General features: G+C 45.1%; 1 protein-coding gene across 4 annotated transcripts in view; it reads left to right on the top strand.

Annotated features, from left to right (window-relative positions):
• The first annotated feature begins 6,577 nt into the window (after positions 1–6,577).
• Positions 6,578–19,944, top strand: part of LOC310844923 (cytochrome P450 2J5-like) — a 39,988-nt gene continuing 26,621 nt past the window's right edge. For 2 of the 4 annotated variants that reach the window (XM_083739677.1, XM_083739674.1), the window contains exon 1: positions 6,578–7,806. In XM_083739677.1, coding sequence (XP_083595803.1) covers positions 7,639–7,806 — 168 coding nt within the window. In that variant the 5' untranslated portion in view covers positions 6,578–7,638. Of the gene's footprint in view, positions 7,807–18,438; positions 19,498–19,944 lie in introns of those variants that run through there. The other 2 variants (XM_083739676.1, XM_083739675.1) reach the window with 2 other exon arrangements.

The following is a 19,944-nucleotide window of genomic DNA, read 5'->3' as shown; positions in this document are numbered from 1 at the left end:
TCCTTGTAGGAGAGTTGATCCATCCCTTTGATCATTTTGATTGACCTTTTCTGAACTTTTTCTATTTCTACAATATTATTTTTGGGTGACCTTTTTCAAAAATAGTAGTAGTAGTAGTAGTAGTAATAATAATAATAATAATAATACAGTGTGTGGCTTATGGGGCACATAATTACTTGACTCATCTACACTCACACAATTTTGCACCAAGCTCTGATGAGCGGCCTTTGGGTTTCTCATAAAAAATAAAGTACATTTCACAACATTAAAGTCCTCCCTCTTCTGTATTATCCAATGACAAGAAGTCAGGAAATGTTGCAATCTACATTTAACAGGGTGAGGGATGGGTAGCATGCTCTCCATAGTACCTTTAAGTGGAGACATTAATTTGTTTTGTGAGCTTCAGCCTAGAAGGCTTTGATTCTCGTTAATCAATGTGACTTCTGGGAATGGAAATGGCAAATTGACTATCTATTGATCAGGTCTCTACTGATAAAAGATCATTATGTGTTGATTGATCATAGTTTGGCAGTTGTTGTTGTTTAGTCATTTCGTCGTGTCCGACTCTTTGTGACCCCATGGACCAGAGCACGCCAGGCACTTCTGTCTTCCACTGCCTCCCGCAGTTTGGTCAAACTCATGTTCATAGATTCGAGAACACTGTCCCACCATCTCGTCCTCCGTCATCCCCTTCTCCTTGTGCCCTCCATCTTTCCCAACATCAGGGTCTTTTCCAGGGAGTCTTCTCTTCTCATGAGGTGGCCAAAGTATTGGAGCCTCAGCTTCACGATCTGTCCTTCCAGTGAGCACTCAGGGCTGATTTCCTTCAGAATGAAGAGGTTGGATCTTCTTGCAGTCCATGGGACTCTCAAGAGTTTCCTCCAGCACCAGAATTCAAAAGCAGTTTGGCAGATGGCCTGACTATTCAATCTCTCCGGAGATAAGGGTGATCAGGGAGAAACCTCAAATGCTTTAATCAAGGCTGTTTTCTTCTGTTTGTGCCTGGGGGCTTGGACAAGAACTAGAGGAAGCTGGCAAGCTGAGGAGCTGATATCACACCCAAATACCATGTAAACTCCCTTCGTGGTTAGAAAGATCTGCATACTCTCTTAAATATTTTTGGGACAAGAAAAATGGCAAATTAGATTTATCTGTCGGCTGGTGAAAATCTACAACTGGAAAACTTGTAGTAGCCACTTTTTATCTCTAAGAAAAAAGAGATAACTTGTCACAAAGGTGTCCAAGGAAGAGCAAAAAGCCTGATTTATGGTTGACAATAATGATTAAAGGGATGAGGGAACTCCTTGTGTGAAAAATCTTTATTTTTCTTTCTGTTTCTCCTCACAGAGAAAGTCAAAGTTGACCAGCCATTACCCCATCAGGGGAGTGCTTTGGACATAATTATAGAGATTGTAATGCTGTTCTTCTTGTGAGCTGCTTTGAGTTCCAACATTGTCGCTGCAAAAGTGGAATACAAATATTCAAGTAAATCTTATTTGAATCTGATCACATCAAATTCCCATCTCATGCTTGGAACAGCGCTGTGCCAATAAGACTCACTCTGAACGACAGTGAGCAACATTTTCTCATTAACAGGCCAACTGTGCAGGTTCTTACCCCAAGCCACAAACACCAATGCCCAGCCATCATGGTCCATTGTTTCTGGTGAGTACTCATTTTGGACTGGGTGGTAGTTAGCCTAAAGGGACAATCCCCCCCACCCCCAAAGTCCATTTGGGAGAAGAATCAGCTTTTAAAAGATGAGCTTTTAATAACACACTGGGACATTTTTAGTTAGGAGGTGCAGGCGACAATAAATGTGTCCTGTCACTTTCTCTTTGGGGCTGGCTTCCTGGAAATTGGCAAGTTAGAGTTATTAAATATATTGAGGAATAAGACTTAATGAAGAAATATTACCATGTATTATGCAAAGGGAAGACTTGTCTCATCAACTTTTTGGAGGTTCAGTGAGAGTGTGTACAAACAGGCTGATAGGGTGATCCAATTTGCGCTTCAAAACAAGTCTGTCAAGAAAATGTCTCATGAGTAAACAAAGCAGTCATGAGATAAAAAGTTAGGTCGTTTTATGGGGTGGTAACTGTTACAGCGGAAGTGTGACTAACTTAGACTGGATCCAAGCCAATATAAATGTAAGCTAATGCATACTGTGACAAAAAATATATCATATATCTCTATTGCAATCACTGCGTTTGAACTGACTGCAACTATCCCAGAAACAGATCTTTGGATTATAGTAGATCGCTCAATGAAAATGTTTTGCTCAATGAAAATGTTAACAGCAGGGATAATAGTAATTTTAAGCTGGCATTTTTGGGATGTGGATTGAACATAAACTAGGATCACAATGCTTTTGTAAAAATCAATGATACAGCTTTTGGAACACTGTGTTCTGGTCACTTCACCTCAGAAAGGAGACATGGAAGGAGAGCAGAAACGAGCAACCAAAACAACCACAGGATTGGAACACCTTCCCTACAAAGGAAGGCTAAAGAGTTTGGGGCTTTTTCCTCATGAAAAAAGGCAACTAAGGCTGCAATCCTGGGATGCAGGTAGCTCTGTGGTCTAAACCACTGAGCCTCTTGGGCTTGCTGATTTTAAGTACGGCAGTTCGAATCCGCGCGACAGAGCGAGCTTCCGTTGCTCTGTCCCAGCTCCTGCTGACCTAGCATTTCAAAAGCATACCAGTGCAAGTAGATAAATAGGTGGCAGGAAGATAAGCAGCATTTTTGTGCGCTCTGGCACTTGTTACGATGTTCTGTGCACCAGAAGCAGTTTAGTCATGCTGGCCACATGACCCAGAAAGCTGTCTGAGGACAAACGCTGGCTCCCTCGGCCTGAAAGCAGAGACACGTGTCGGACTCCATAGTCAAATTCGACTGGACTTAACCGTTCAGTGGTCCTTTACCTTTTTACCTTTACTAGGGACTAAGGCAAGCAATAATGCTTACTTCTGAGTGAACAGGCAAAGGGTTACTCTGCAAAAAGGGTACATGATAGAGCAAGGATCGGGAACCTGCATTCCTCCATAGTCGCTGTAGAGAAGAATATGGAGTGTGTGCTTTTGAATCCTCAATCATGTATATCTTGCCTGCAGTCCTGAGCAGATTAAAGTCTGTACCAAATGTTTATTGAGTCTTTGTGCACCTCCATTCTTCAACTGCCTACATTCTTCTGAGGTGCGGCTTGTGGACCAGTGTTCTCATGTCAAGTGCTTTGCCTACACAATCCTTTGAACTGCAGCCATCATCGCTGATGTCAGGAATGATGGGAGCAACAGTCTGGTAACATTTATAGGGACACCAGTTTCTTGCCCCTGTGACAGACTTCTGCATTGTGTGGAGAAAATGGTTGGAAGAAGTTTTTCTCCATTTCTCATAACAGTAGGGTTGGAATAGCATTGATTGACAGGAAATTCAGGACAGACTGTATTAAATGAACTACGTAATAATGGGTTGGACCAGCCCAGAGGTCTTGACCCTCACTTGGCTGGGAGGCAGAGAGAACTCAGGGACTTAGATTGCTCCTACCCGACCCTCTTGCTGTTCCTATGCAGCCCTGCTTCTTTGTTAAGCACTAATAGTAGCAGGATTTTCCCAGCAAGGGGCTGTAAGGACCCCAAAGGGCTGCAGAAAAACTCAGCTGCTGCTTACCTCACTGTGGACAACCTCCTAGGATGGGATAATAATAATAATAATAATAATAATAATAATAATAATAATAATTATAATTTATTATTTGTACCCCACCCATCTGGCTAGGTTTTCCCAGCCACTCTGGGCGGCTTCCACAGAGACCAAAAATACACTAAAATGTCACACATTAAAAACTTCCCTGAACAGGGCTGCCTTCAGATGTCTTCTGAATGTCAGGTAGTTGTTTATCGCTTTGACATCTGATGGGAGGGCGTTCCACAGGGCGGGCGCCACTACCGAGAAGGCCCTCTGCCTGGTTCCCTGTAGCTTTGCTTCTCGCAATGAGGGAACCGCCAGAACGCCCTCAGCGCTGGACCTCAGTGTCCGGGCAGAACGATGGGGGTGGAGACGCTCCTTCAGGTATACTGGGCTGAGGCTGTTTAGGGCTTTAAAGGTCAGCACCAACACTTTGAATTGTGCTCAGAAACGTACTGGGAGCCAATGTAGGTCTTTCAACACCGGTGTTATGTGGTCTTGGCGGCCGCCCCCCGTCACCAGTCTAGCTGCCACATTCTGGATTAGTTGTAGTTTCCGGGTCACCTTCAAAGGGAGCCCCACGTAGAGTGCATTGCAGTAGTCCAAGCGGGAGATAACTAGAGCATGCACCACTCTGGCGAGACAGTCCACAGGCAGGTAGGATCTCAGCCTGCATAACAGGTGGCTTAATCAAGAGAGTTGTGTTTTCTCCCGCCCCAGCCCTATATGACCCTCTCCAGTGGTAACTGGAGGTGTTGAAGGAACTAATTTAACTGAATAATGAAGATGGAGGAGGAAGGAAATCCCATTTTTTTCTGGAACTGTGCAGAAAGAGATGTGATCTTGCTTCATTTCCTCCAAGGAGATGCCATTCCCAGACATCCCTTCCTTGTACACTATGCCTTCATCCCAGGGTTGGTGAGGGAAGGAGTTTGCAAGTCTTTTCCACCGCAATATGTTCACTGGCTAGCCCTAATGCTGTGTTAGAATAACTTCTATAGGATACTTAGCATTTTAGGGAGCAAACAAGTATGGGAAACCATACTTAAAAATTTAAAATAAATAAATCACGGGATGTGAAGCAAATTCCATTGTTGCTATGCATTTAATAATTAAAGGTGTGTGTGTGTGTATCTTTTACTGTTGCTTTCGTGTGGGTTTACGTTATTGCTTAATTTTAGGTTTGTGGTTGTTTTTTAAATGCCCTGGTGAACATTTTTGTGAAAAGGTGGCCTGGAAATATAGCTAATAAAACCATCAAATAAGTCATCAAATGCTATCAATCAGAACTCCACTGTCTGCTATCAAACACAGCTGCATAAACAGAGACAATTACTTCCCAGAGAGATTCTGGGGCTGAGCCCTTTCCTGAACTTTCAGCTTCCCTTGAAAGAAAGAAAAAGGTAAGGCTCCAGGGTTGTTGTTTTTATTGTGGCGAGTCCGACGTTGGGCAAAAGATTCCTATATTGCAGAGTGTTGGACTAGGTGACCCTCATGGTCCTTTTCAACTCTACAGTTTTATGATAATGAATAAAAGCCTGCAGGTACTAAACTTCTCAAGGGTTGTTTAAGAACCAAATCGACACCTGCATTCCAACTATGTGGCCAAAGAGTGCAAAAGTTTAGGGTTGGGATGGCTAAATGCCGGTGCAATCTTAACCATGGTCTACTCAGAAAAGAAGCAAGTCCACTTGAGTTAATTTGGACTTACTCCCAGGTAAGTGAACATCAAGTTGAAAGGCTAAATATGTTTCTGATCCATGCCATTTTCCTTTCATGTGTTCACCAAGAAATATTTTCCATTGATCTTCACTTATTATTATTTTTCATCCACATAAAAATTCATACCATCTGGCCTGATGAGGAGTTCTGGAGAACACATAAGCTTACACACTATTTTGTGACATTTTGGCTAGCCTAACGTGGCTTCTGGAATATTTCAGCATTTTCACTCAAAATGTGCAGATCTCAATGGATGCATTTTCTGAGCTGTAGAACATTAAGGAAATGCAAAAAATGGTGGATGACCAAGTTATGCAGATTAGTCCAATGTGTGCTCAGCTTGCATCAGTAAGTCACAAAAAGGTCAACTTCCTTGCCTATACCTAGGAGAGAGAAGACCGTTGCACACTGTTAAATATATGAAATCTAAAGAATGTACTTTTTTTGGGGGGGGGGAACCTGGATATCTTCTGAGGGATCCCCTGTTGTTGTTGTTTAGTCATTTAGTCATATCCGACTCTTTGTGACCCCATGGACCAGAGCACGCCAGGCACTCCTGTCTTCCACTGTCTCCCGTAGTTTGGTCAAACTCATCACTGCCTTGCCGTGGCGAAGGGGCTTGAATAACTCAGAGAAGCTATGAGCTATGCTGTGCAGGGATCCCCTACAGCCATGTAATTCTTGATGGTAAGACTGAGTTTTGGTCAGCAAAAGCATGATGGAACAAGCAGAATGGACAGTGACTGTTCAAAGTGTTGGTGCTGACCTATAAAGCCCTAAATGGCCTTGGCCCAGTATACCTGAAGGAGCATATCCACCCCCATCGTTCTGCCCAGACACTGAGGTCCAGCGCCGAGGGCCTTCCCTCCCTGCAAGAAGTGAGGTTACAGGAAACCAGGCAGAGGGCCTTCTCGGTGGTGGTGCCCGCCCTGTAGAACGTGCTCCCATTAGATGTCAAGGAAATAAACAACTATCTGACTTTTAGAAGACATCTGAAGGCAGCCCTGTTTAGGGAAGTTTTTAATGTTTGAATTTTTTTCCTGTTTTTAATATTCAGTTGGGAGCCGCCAGGAGTGGCTGGGGAAATAATAAACTTCTTCTTCTTCTTCTCCTCCTCCTCCTCCTCCTCCTCCTCCTCCTCCTCCTCCTTCTCCTTCTTCAAGGTCTGGCAAAGGTCAGCCACCCTTCTTTTGCTAAGGAGATGTTTCTCCATGGATGGGCTCTTCTGGAAGGCAAAAGCCATCTGTGAAGCACTATGTAGTTGCCCTGCTCTGCTGGCTGGAGGTGATGTCATCAAAGTGAAGCAGAGAAAGAAGTGGGAGGGGAAGGTGTTTTGTCTTGAAACAGAGATAGACCAACCTGATCTCTGTGAGAATATCCAAAGCCATGGCTTTGGTTCTCTCCCACTGCCTCCAATCCAGTTTAGGGCAGGGCTCAGGAGCACAATGCCTCAAGGACTACCTCTACCCATGTGAACAAACCCAGACCCTGCAATCACAATGTGAGGCCCTTCTTCATGTGCCTACCCCACAAGAGGTCCAGAATACCCTTCAACTGTCCTGATTAAATTGAGGCATCCCATTTTTAGGAGCTGCACTCCCCCAAAAAACACAGGTGTTGGGTCAAAATGCCCAAGAGCCAGAGTTAAAAAAAAGTTTGTTTTGGGGCTCTGTTACCTCACACAGGTCACATTACTTGTGTGGGAACACAAGAAGGTATGGTTTTCAGCCTCAACATGCTGGAGGGTATGGTCCAGAGGGTGGCAACATGGGAGCGGGCCTTTTCTGTGATGGCTCCATTTGCAGAATGTTCTCCCCAGGGAGGCTCTCCCAGCACCTTCATTACATATCTTTAGGCATCAGGTGAAATCTTTCCTCTTGTCCCAGATTTTTGGCCAATTAAATGTTCAGTGGCCTTTTAAACTGTGTGGGTGTGGAGGGTCTGATGACAATTAAGACCTTTCTTGCTTTATCTGAGCATCTTGAATATTCACACCACACGTGCCAAAAGAGGACAGCCACATTCCTAGGCTATAAATGTGTCTGAAATGACCGCATAATTCTTCCCTGCTTAATTATAGTGTATCTCTGGGCAGCATCTCTCCGTATGATGTGATGGAATGGTATAAAAAAGGATGGGCTGGGAGCACCGAGTCTTTTGAGAGGAACCAGGAAGTCAGCCCAGAACAAAGTCATTCATCTAACTCAGAGAGAACAGTCAGGTAAACATGGGGCCAAGTGAAGTTCTGGTTGCTGTGCTCATCTGTTGTCTGACTGTGCAGTTTGTAAAGCTCCTTTGGAAACACCGACGCCTCCCCCCAGGACCTCTTCCATTCCCTCTCATCGGAAGCCTGTGGAGAGTTGGCTGGAAGATTCGTCAGGATACTTTGATAAAGGTATTTTTCTAAATGATAATAGCAGCTGAAAACAACAGCATAGCTGGGGAGGTGGGTGAGAAACTCGCCCTGAAAGACCAGGGCAGCACAGCGAGTTTTATCATGTGTTGATTAATATGCCACTTGCTTTGTGGTGGTCCTCAATGAGATGATGGCTCCTTCACGGAGTTTCAGGGAGCTGTGGGAGTGTGTCTGAGGGTGGAATCAGGGCACTGCAGCAAACACTGCATTACTGCTCCTTCCTGTCCTTGTCTCAACTCTTTCCAGTAACATGTAATGCAGTGTCAACATGTGACATCATCTAGCTGGGCCTTTTCTTGCCCCCACTAGGTATGCGGGTGAACAGGGCAGGAAAATGCCCCATATGCAGTGGTTGCTGGTGCCCATTGGGAACTAATAAAACAGAGAAAGGGAGAACCAGGTATACACCACCTTGAGAAGAAAGGTGGAATATAAAGGTAATAATAAATAAATAAATAAGTCGAGCCAGTTTGCTCTGGTCCTGTTGCGTTGCCCACAAAGGCAACTGTAGTGAGTACAACCACAGAGTAAGGAGCCAACAAGCAGTGGACAGGTTCTACACAAGATGGGCAGGTGGTGGCGCTTGAGGGCAAACTGAGGTTGGCAGACCAGTGCCCCACTTGCCCCAGTGGACTGCCTATATGGTGATGCCCTTGTTGGAATTCTAGTCCGTCTCAGAGGTATGTGCCTATCTATTCAGGCACCGGCTGAATTCCTTAGACCTCCCTCCGGCGACTCCCGGCAGAATAAAACATACACGAGGTCCGTTCCGGCGATTTTCCTCAGGCTGTGAGGAAAACACACCAACTGCTTCTCCTGCTTCTCCTCCTCCCTGCATATCCCCAGGGAGGGGAATCAGACACAGACAGAAACGTATCTACATGTCTTTATTTGTGTCTTTTAGCAGTCATACAGTAAAGATGTCTGCTCTCTTCAACAAACAGAGAGAAACTCCAAACTCCACCCATGTACTTCCAGTACAGGTCATATGACACACACTGAGCTAACATCCGGTGCTCAGTATAGAATGGACTGCCCCTTTGTTTCCACGGCAACAGTCACATACTTCCTGTTTGGCTTTCCAGCCACAGGCAGCAGATTGAGCTGCTAGAGCCTTTGCTTGCTGCTGCATTGCTGCTTTAGAATAACAAACTCCCCCTAAAGTATCAATGCGTGCTGCGAGCAAAGCGTCATCCAGAGAAGAAAACAAACAGTTGTTATACTTATAACACTCCCCTGTTGTTTCAGTTCCACCCTTGGAACTACCCGCCACTGGTTTTACCAATGTACCTCTCTGGTTGTGTGACTTCCAAGGAATGAGTGCTTCTGCATTACCTTGGTTAACAACTCTCTGTTGTGCCTTTGTCTCTGACTCAGACACAGCTTCAATCTGACCTTGGTCGTTTACAACAGCAACAGCTAAGTTAGCAAACTCTTGTGAATACCTCTTGGGTGGTACACCCTTTGTTGCTCTCTCAGACCTACGTAAGAGGTGCTGCTCTTCTTTGCTTTCTGGTTCAACCTTTGGACTCTTTGGAGAACCAGTACCAATTGTAAACAGTGGTTCATCCTCCTCTTCTGAGGGTCTAGTCATTACGTGAGATTTCCTCTCAATGACTGTGACAACTGAGCTGTCTGAGCTATCGCTGTCATCATCAGTACTACTGAACTCAATAAAATCAGCATCATCATCATCATCAGAATCATCATCATCACCTGTGGGAAATGTGTGAACAATCATTCTCTCCTGTTCAGGAGCACTCTCTAGAAATTTTGTGAGAATCACTTTACCAGATTCAGACAAAATTACTCTGTAGAGACCCTTTTCATAACCCACAAAAATGCCTCTGGCATTCTTTACTCCACCCGGAGCTTCTGTCCTCACATGAGACCCAAACACCTTGAAATGGGCAACAGAAGGTTTTCTGTGGAACAGTTTCTCAAAAGGAGAACTTCCCAACTCTTTTGAAAACTTTCTCAACCACGTATAGCAAAATGACATTAGCGACTCAGCCCAGTACTCATGTGGCAGATGTGAACTAAGCAATTGCGCTTCCATTCCCTTTTGCAATTCTTTGTTCACCCTAACACAGACACATCTGTTCCAAGCTTCTTCGGAACTAGCAATTTTGTGTCTTATCCCTTTCTTCTTCAGGAACCTCTGGAAATCCTGTGAAAGAAAAATTGGCTTCTCATCTGTGCAAAGACAATCTATGTCAGCATCATGCATATTTTTAACTTTGTCACAAAACTCTTTAAACCTTTCTAAGGCTTCTTGCGGTCTCTCCAAAAGATAAATCCAGACAAAACCTGTAAAAGAATCAACACATATTAGGTAATACTTTGCATTGCCTCTAGATGGTGCTAAAGGACCAATCACATCAGCATACACCCGCTGAAATGTCTTGTCGACCCTCGAGGTGACCTTCTTGGTGTTCTCCTTGGCTACACCTGCAAAAGAAATCATGTTAGAATCACAAGAATTACATTCCATGTAATCACTTTGATCAAAAGTCAACAAATACAGTCCATCTTTCTCTTTGGCAGAAAGATACAGCTCTCCATCTTTGTAGATCTCGCAGTTCTGATCATCATAGGACAGTTTTAGTCCCTTCTTGGCAATCTGCGAAACGCTGAGCAGATTGTACTTCAACTCTGGAACCAAATATACATTGTTTATAGTCAAGTTCAGACTTTCAAGATACACAGTCCCAATTCCGGTGGCTTCCAGCTCTTGACCGTTGGCCTGTTGTACCGCGAAGCTTTGCTTCTTAAACGTCGAAAATAGTCCTCTGTGTCGACACATATGCTGCGTACACCCAGTGTCTAGGACAAAGAAATTCCCTGCTTCTGGTGTGGCTTTTAGCGACATCAAAGCCTTTGCAGTCTTTGCCTTTGGCTTGGTGTGACCTTTGTCTGACGCCTCAGACTTTGCGGAGCTTCCCTTGGCTCCTTTGTTCTGACGTGGCTTCTTACAGTACCGCTGAAGATGCCCAGTTTGGTCACAATTGTAGCATCGGACAACATTTAACGCTACAGCATTTTCTCCAGTAGCAACAGCAGTGGGGGTGTCAGAACTCCGTTCTTGTCTCCCCCTGTCCTTGACTTCCAGGGCGGCAAGTCTGTCATGTTCATTCAGAACGACGGCAAAGACCCTGTCCGACGTTAGATCAGCTGCTGGGAGAGACCCCAGCTGACTGGCAACCGTTTTGTAAGTGCGATTCAGGCTGTTGATCACCATGAAGCAAAACACTTCCTCATCCAGACGGAAATTGCGTTCCACCATCTGTTGACGCAGAAATTTCATTTCCGTCAGGTGCGCTTGAACATCTCCATCAGGCGCAAGCCTCAGGTTGGTCAGCTTCTCAAAATACAGCAACGCTGAAGAACCTGCATCTCTCTGATGTGTCCTTCTCAGCGTGTCCCAAACATCTTTCGCGTGCTCTAAATGCTGTATGTGAATAAGCTGAGAGTCTGACACGCACAGAATTATAGCTGTTCTGGCCTTCACGTCCTGTGACTCCCAAGCACGCGTTGGTGCTGCAGGGATGGGGTTCTCAATCACCCCAAACAGTCTCTGATTCTGCAGCAAGGCCTTCATCTTAATAGACCAAGATGCATAATTGTCACTGGTCAGGAAGGGTGGAGAAGGCAGGCCTCCCCCCTTCTTGGCATCCATTTTGAGTCCTTGCATTGACTCTCAAACACAAGCCTCTAAAATCCAAAAGCTGGCTTGTTTACACTCTGTGCACCTGGCAGCTATAACACTGGCCGCTTTGGAAAGTCCCTTTCCAACAGTTCCTTTGGGCCTAAGTCAAAACAAAACCTTGTTTTTGCCTCTCCGAGGCAAAGCCTGACTTCCAGCCCTCTCGTGAAACTGGCCTTCGTTGCTAAGCAACAGCATTCCTTCCCTTGGACAGGATTAACCACAGGAATGTTTGGAATGCAGAGCTCTTCTCTCTCGGAGCTGTTTTTCCCAAACCTTGCTCCCTTGAAGCAGAGAATGAATCAATCTGCATTCACACTTCCAAGCCCGAAAATCTCATACCTGGGCTCCGTGGCTTGGCTCAGCTTCGTCTTCCCGTCTGGTCAGCTTCTGGCTGCAGAGGGATTAGCCTCTCACCTCAGGCTTCCATGGAGGCCACTTTTTGATGCAGAGGTCGATGAAAACAGCAACCGGCGTCTGCTACCACTGTTGGAATTCTAGTCCGTCTCAGAGGTATGTGCCTATCTATTCAGGCACCGGCTGAATTCCTTAGACCTCCCTCCGGCGACTCCCGGCAGAATAAAACATACACGAGGTCCGTTCCGGCGATTTTCCTCAGGCTGTGAGGAAAACACACCAACTGCTTCTCCTGCTTCTCCTCCTCCCTGCATATCCCCAGGGAGGGGAATCAGACACAGACAGAAACGTATCTACATGTCTTTATTTGTGTCTTTTAGCAGTCATACAGTAAAGATGTCTGCTCTCTTCAACAAACAGAGAGAAACTCCAAACTCCACCCATGTACTTCCAGTACAGGTCATATGACACACACTGAGCTAACATCCGGTGCTCAGTATAGAATGGACTGCCCCTTTGTTTCCACGGCAACAGTCACATACTTCCTGTTTGGCTTTCCAGCCACAGGCAGCAGATTGAGCTGCTAGAGCCTTTGCTTGCTGCTGCATTGCTGCTTTAGAATAACAGCCCTAATCCAACACTGAAATTGGTTTGTGTTTAATTGGACTTACAATGTGGGTGTAAATCCTATAGGGTTGTCACAGGAGCATGCTGGTCCATAATCACACAGTTCAAAGCTGGAGTTAACTCTTATTAGCAAAAACAAGATCTCCACAGAGTTGGTTGAGTGTCAGGCCTAACAACCACAGCAGCTCCTTCCTGGCGGTCTTACTCCTTAAATGTCAGTGGCCAAGACTGAATGTCCCTGCCTCCCCATAGCTGCCTAAGTCCCTTCCTCTCCAGGGCTTTCCCCAAGCAATCAGAGACTGTGTCTGCCTGCGTGCCGCCAGCCTATTCTCCACTCTTTTCAGGCCTCTTCTGGTTCTGGGAGACCAGAGGGGGAGGGGAGCAGCAGGAAGGGGAGACATTTGTGGCTCTTCACCAGCCTGACTCATCTCTGCCTTGGGGCTTCTCTCCTCTCACCCTCCTGCTTCAGCTTCTGCCTCTGATTCTGGACTTCTCTTTGCTACCACCTTCCCTACAGACCCTCTCAGCTGCTGAGATCGGCAGAGGAGGCCCTCAGAGGCTTGGTGGTTGGTGGCTGGGGAGAGGGCATTCTCAATGGCAGCCCCAAAGCTGTTGGATATAAGCAGTGTCCAGTGCACAGCGGAATGATGAAAAGTACGTGCCAACATGCTCTATATTACTTTATTTACACTTCAAAGCTGGTAATTTACAGAAAAACATCTTCCCTCTGCCGGAGCAGAGAAAGGCATCCTCTCTCCTCTAAAGCACGGAGAGAATCAACACTGAACTGCAAAGAACAGTGAAAAACAGGAAACCAGTGTACGTCACATCCAGTCTCCTTTCCCGTGAGAAAACCCAACAGCATTTGACTGTGGAATGTAAACATTGTCTTGTGACAAGCACTTCGCTGCTCAGTGAAGGAAGCAGAAACCAACATCCTCCCCCTTTCTGTGAACATCACTGGGCAGCGTGTTTGTACAATATCAGTACAAACCCAACTTCTGCACATAGGTACAGTGTTGATCCCTTGATACAATCTTGGACAATACATCAGCAGGAATTTCATTACCTGGCATATAGGACACCGTTACGAGTCCCTTTTGAATACGTTCCCTAGCATGTTGCAACTTCAGTTGCAAGTGCTTCGTGCTTTGCTTACAACCTTCAGAATTCAGCAAAGCCAAACATGCTTTGTTGTCCTGGTAAACCTGGATTGGACATTTGACAGGAATTTTTATGTCTTTGCACAATTGTAACAACCATTCACAATCCTTAAGTGAATAAGACAGTGCATTCAGTTCAGCTTCACAAGTACTTAAGCTAACTGTTGTTTGCTTCTTGCATGACCAATCAAATAGACCCTGATTGTACTTATAGCAAACTCCAGACGTACTTTTCCTGTCTGTAGTGTCACTTCCAAAACTTGCATCTGCAAATATCTCAAGACCACCAGACTTCTGATTGTTAAATCTCAGTCTGTAATGCATAGTGCCTTTCAAATACCGCGCTATGCGTTTCAGAGCTTTCCAATCCTTAACAGTAGGATTGTTGACTTGTCTGCTTAGCAAATTACAGCTAACAGCAATGTCAGGTCTTGAACATCTGGCAATGAAGTTTAGCTTGCCTAGCACACTTCTGTACAGTGTGGTATCAGAAAATGCTTCTCCAGTGTCATCTACCTGATAACCTGTTGTCATCGGTGTGTCTACAGGGTTAGCATCCATCAGGTTTAGTTTGCTTAACACATCAGCAATTTTACGTGATTGGTGTACTAGAATGTTACCATCTTGATCTCTCTCTATTTCCAGAGATAGGTAGTTGTTTACCTCACCAAGATCTTTCATGTCAAAGTGCTCTTTCAATTGAGCTAGGGCATTATTGTACATTGTGACATCCTTCCAAAAGAATAAAAGATCATCAACATAAAACAAACAATACAGTTTCTTTTGCCCCTCCTCTTTGACAAATACACATGGATCAGCTTTCCCTTGCTTAAAACCTAGAGAAAACAATACTTCAGTGAGTTTTGTGTGCCAACACCGTGCACTTTGTTTGAGACCATAAAGGGACTTCTTCAGAGCACAAACAAATCCCTGTTTTACCTGTATGCCATCAGGTGGAAGCATATAAAGTGATTCATCTAGAGATCCGTACAGAAAAGCTGTATTCACATCATGGTGACTAATGTGTAGATTCTCTTCTGCAGCTAGCTTGAGCATAAGCCTAATGCTCTCATACCTCACTGTGGGTGAGTAGGTCTCGTGATAGTCTTCACCTGGTACCTGTGCAAAACCTCTGGCTACCAATCTGGCTTTGTGTCTGACTATCTTGCCATTTTGATCAGTCTTCGCTTTGAAGACCCATTTGCTTCCAAGCAGTTTCATTCCTGGAACTACTGGAACAAGGTCCCATGTTTTGTTCCTTTCCAAGGAATCAAGCTCAGCCTTCATGGCATTTAACCATGGCTCAGCTTCCTTTGAATCCAAATCCTGGATTTCTTGGAAACTTGAAGGTTCAAACACCTTCTTGGAGCTTTTAACAGCTGTTACTGCTATCTTAGCAAACTCATCAGCAAATCTCTTTGGAGGTCTGCCTTTTGTTGCTCTCTGTGACCTGCGAATTAGCCTTAAGTCTTCAACACTCTCCTCTTCCTTCTTAGGAGAAAAGTGACCTATTGTGAACAATGGTTCCTCCAATTCTTGATCAGAGCTTTCAGAGGGTCGCATAGAGGCTTTCGCACTCTTGAAATCCTCTGAATCACCCGATTCAGTTTCAGACTCAGAATCAGAACCTTCATCAGTGGGTGTGGGTTGTTGTGGTTGCTTTTGATTATCCTCAGTCTCATCACTGTCATCAGGATAACATTGGAAAATTCCCACATTCTCCCCCCACTTGGCATTGTACTCAACACTTCTTGTGAGCTTAATTTCCTTAGAGTCAGTCATCATTATTCTGTAAGACCCTTTCTGATAACCTAGAAAGATACCATGCAATCCACGCTTGTCTAACTTGGAGCTTTGTGGTGAGTGAACCCACATGTCAGAACCAAAAATTTTCATGTGTTTGATGTATGGCTTCTTGCCAAACATCTTCTCATAGGGGGTACAACCAATCGCTGAAGATAACCTGCGATTATAACTGTAAGTGAAACATGAGAGAGCTTCGGCCCAATAACTCTCTGGAAGATTGGCATCATGCAGCAAGGTTTTTAACCCTTGAAGCAATGTCTGATTTGCTCGTTCCGCAAGTCCATTCTGCCATGGCGAGCGAGGACTAGACAAATCGTGTTGAATTCCTTTCTCAGTCAGAAAAGCTTCAAACTGCTGAGAAGTGAATTCTCCCCCGCGATCACTGAAAAGAGTCTTTACCTTCTTACCATGCACATTTTCCAACCAAGCACAGAATTCCTTGAACCTTGGAAAAGCCTCTGATTTCTGCTTGAGATTGTACACATAAATATACCTGGAAAATGCATCAATGAGAACCATGAAGTACCTGTTTCCACCCAAAGAGGGCGCTAGTGGTCCAACCAAATCAGCATGAACAACCTGGTATGGTTCTGTAGCTTGCCTACTAGACACCTTACCTTTCGCAGCCATTTTTACCTTGTTTGCTGCGCATGCCTTGCACTTCATGTGGTACCTGCAGGGTTTAATAGTCATACCTTCAACCAAGGCAGGCATTTTAGATACTGCCTCAAAATGCAAATGACCAAATTTTCGATGAAAATCGTGAATACATTCTGCATGCAAACTTTTGTTAGAACCTGCAATGCAACAAGTGTCATCCTGCACAACATCATCAAAATACAAAACATACAAACGATCAACATATTCAGCATGCAATACATAATCATTTTTCTTTGTGATGATGCACCTTTTGTTCTTAAAGGAAACGTCAATTTTCCGCTCATTCAGCTGTCCAACGCTGAGCAGATTATGCTTGGCATCTGGCACATAAAGCACATCCTGTATCGATAAGTCCAAACTGTGAAGAACAACAGTTCCGTAGCCTTTACTGGGAATTGTGTGGTCATCCGCCTGGTGAATCGCACCTTCCTGCGGTGTAAAAGACACGAACAGTCGCTTATCGTTGCACATGTGATGCGTTGCAGCCGAATCAACAACGAAGAAAGATCTAGACGTCTTCTGGACCTCTGCAACCTTTGGAGTGAAGCGTGAGACCATTGCCTTGTGCTGCGTTGTCCTGGACACCGGACCTTTGCCTTTGCCTCGGCCTTTTCCACGCGATGAGCTTTCGCTGCGCTGCTCTGTCTTGGCCCTGGGATATCTGCATTCCCTCTTCATATGGCCTAGACGTCCACACGAGTAGCATTTCACTGCCTTCAAAGCTTTGGCGCCATCTGGTGGTTCCACTGCACTCTGGGATGACGTCTGTGAAGACTCCCCCTTGCCCATGCAGCTATCACCCTGGCGGTCTGCTTCATTCTGAATCATGGCAGTATCACAGACTACTCTGAGCTGAGCATGTGGCTGATTGGCATCAGATTCCCCACTTGCATCAGCCAGCCTTCTGCAGCTAGCCATCATGACTCTGGCATTAGCCTTCTGCGTCATCTCTGCTGCTTTAAATCAAGCTGCTTTATACAAGCTGCGTCTGTGTACAGCTGCTTCAATCCAAAAAGCAAATTCAAAAGTACTTTCGATTTCCAGCCTCTGCCTGTGAGCCTGTGCCACTCTGCTTATCTGCAGCTGCTGCAAAACCTCATTCCAAAGGCAAGTTCAAAAGTGAAAGTTCTCTCTGCTGTCTTAAATTCATGCTGCGACACTGCTGCAGCTGCTTTACTTTCGATTTCCCCCAGCATAGGAAAAATTTATCCTTCTAGCCTTTTGCCTGTGCCACGGCAAAACCGGCTATAAAAGTTCAAAGTCCAGCCATAAAGCCATTAATTAGAAGCTGGCAGGCTGCCCGGAGCTGTAACACATACCTCATCAAATCATCTTGACGCGCAGAGATATCGTCCGATCCGGCCCTCTGCATTCCGATCCTTTGCCGGCACTCCAATTCTTTGCTCCTTTGTTCCTTTGCCAGGAGCCCGACTTCTGGAGTCCATTCTCAAAACACTGCGTTTTTCTGGGCCCATAACCAAATGTTGGATATAAGCAGTGTCCAGTGCACAGCGGAATGATGAAAAGTACGTGCCAACATGCTCTATATTACTTTATTTACACTTCAAAGCTGGTAATTTACAGAAAAACATCTTCCCTCTGCCGGAGCAGAGAAAGGCATCCTCTCTCCTCTAAAGCACGGAGAGAATCAACACTGAACTGCAAAGAACAGTGAAAAACAGGAAACCAGTGTACGTCACATCCAGTCTCCTTTCCCGTGAGAAAACCCAACAGCATTTGACTGTGGAATGTAAACATTGTCTTGTGACAAGCACTTCGCTGCTCAGTGAAGGAAGCAGAAACCAACAAAAGCTGTGAACTCCACCCTTCCAAAGAGGTGTACCTGGCACCTTCATTATGCAGCTTTCAGAGAATGCAACTCCTTCCCCTGGATTCTGACACTTGATGTGTGTGTTTACAGGGCCCACCTAATAATAATAATAATAATAATAATAATAATAATAATAATATGTCGGATCCAGCCTAAGTTTCCCTGCCCCACCTGTTTTGTTTCCACACTTGGCACTCCCCCAGAATGCCCCCTTTCCAGGATTGATACAGGTTTAAGATCTGCTCAGCCAACTGAGCCCCAGCTAAACCTGGATGTAATGCAGTGTATCTGAAGAAGTGTGCATGCACACGAAAGCTCATACCAAGAACTGACTTAGTTGGTCTTTAAGGTGCTACTGGAAGGAATTTTTTTTGTTTTGACTGGATGAAGGACTTAGGCTGACATATCTGCAGCTCAACCAGGATGGGGGGGGAGGGGTTTAGTTGGCATAGCCCTGCTGAGCCACAAACCTCTTAACTCAGCTGGAGATCTACTGAATCCTAACTGCTCATCCCCAGCAGATTTTTCCTTAGGATTGTGCCGTAGGGTGGGAAAAGTCATTTTGCTCTTCTTACTTTGAAGCAGCAGGGGATCAGAAAGTCTTGCTGTTTTAGTGCATATCCCTCAAAGATCTACCATTTGATCCCAGTCTACCTTATTCCCACTTCTGTTCTAAACAAACAAGCAAACAAACAACCTACCAGCTGAAAGAGAAAAAGAAGAGGCAGAGCTGGGAAGAGGGCATGCCAAACAGTAGCAGGCGACGGATGGTTAAGCATGCATTGGAAGTATCAATCCTAGAATCAAAAGGAAATAATTAAATACTGTAATCATAGAATCACAGAATCGGTGAACTGTAGAGTTTGAAGGGACCCCAGGGGTAATCTAGTCCAACCCCCTGCAATGCAGGAAACTTTTGCCCAATGTGGGGTTCGAAATCACGACTCTGAGATTAAGAGTCTCATGCTCCACCGACTGAGCTATCCCTCAGTTTGATTGTGGTATTTTGTTGTTGTTATACCCTGCTCTCAGATCTTCTGACAAAGGGTGGGGTATAAATTATCTAAACAATTATACAAAAAGTGGAGGTGGGGGTGAGGAACCTACGGGTACTTCCAGATTCTTGCTATTTGTGGATGGGGTTCAGCTACATACCTGCAAATTCACGTTGCACAATTGCAACCTGATTGACTAGATTGTGTGCAACAAAACCCATGTTGTGATGAGCAAGCGAGGGGAAAATGCACTAGAAGGTGTGGGATATCGGCCATGTAATCTGCAATGTCCCCCAAGATGCCACAGAAATAGAGACCCAACTCCTACACTGTGTGGAACAGTCCTCCTGACAAGATGCAGTCTGCAGGCTATGAGAATCTCGTCTTAAATAGATTTTCACATTCCCCCCCCCCCCTTGTAGCTGGGAATCATTGCTTGGCTGCTGCTTGTTTAAGGAAGAACAGAGAGAAAATGGGAGAGAGAGGAAGCAAAGGCTGTTGACAGCTTGCTAAGTCCCACCCATGGTAATCTGAGCTCAGGGTGCAGGTTTACCCTTTTGTGTGAGTCAGTAACTGTATATTACAACACTGATTTGGAATGCAGAAGCAGAATTGAAGCAGGATGGTGGTGGTGGTCCTAAATCCTCTCCCAGCTTGCCTCTTCACAACAAACTGCCTCTTTCCATCCCTGCGGAAGGGTTTAAACAGGGAGGGGTGAAGTGTGGATTGCATTGCCTGGCTGCTTAAGCAAGGTTAAGCCCCGAGCTGACATTTTTTTTTCTCCGGGTGCAGGAGTTTTCCTAAAATGCTGAGAATTTGGGCCCCTGCAGGCATTCCAGACTGGAAGGTCTTTTCAGGAAGAATCCCCAGTGTAAATCCACTGTTAAGCACAGGGAGACAGGAAGCGGCCTTGTACCAAGCCAGACCATTAGCTAGCTCAATATTGTCTACAATGACCGGCAGGGATTCTCC

This window comes from Podarcis gaigeae, assembly GCF_964106915.1.
Source record: "Podarcis gaigeae genome assembly, chromosome: 5".
In the NCBI taxonomy this organism is placed as follows: domain Eukaryota; kingdom Metazoa; phylum Chordata; class Lepidosauria; order Squamata; family Lacertidae; genus Podarcis; species Podarcis gaigeae.
Note: the sequence above shows the minus strand (reverse complement) of the source record. Positions and strands in the feature narration are given on the sequence as shown.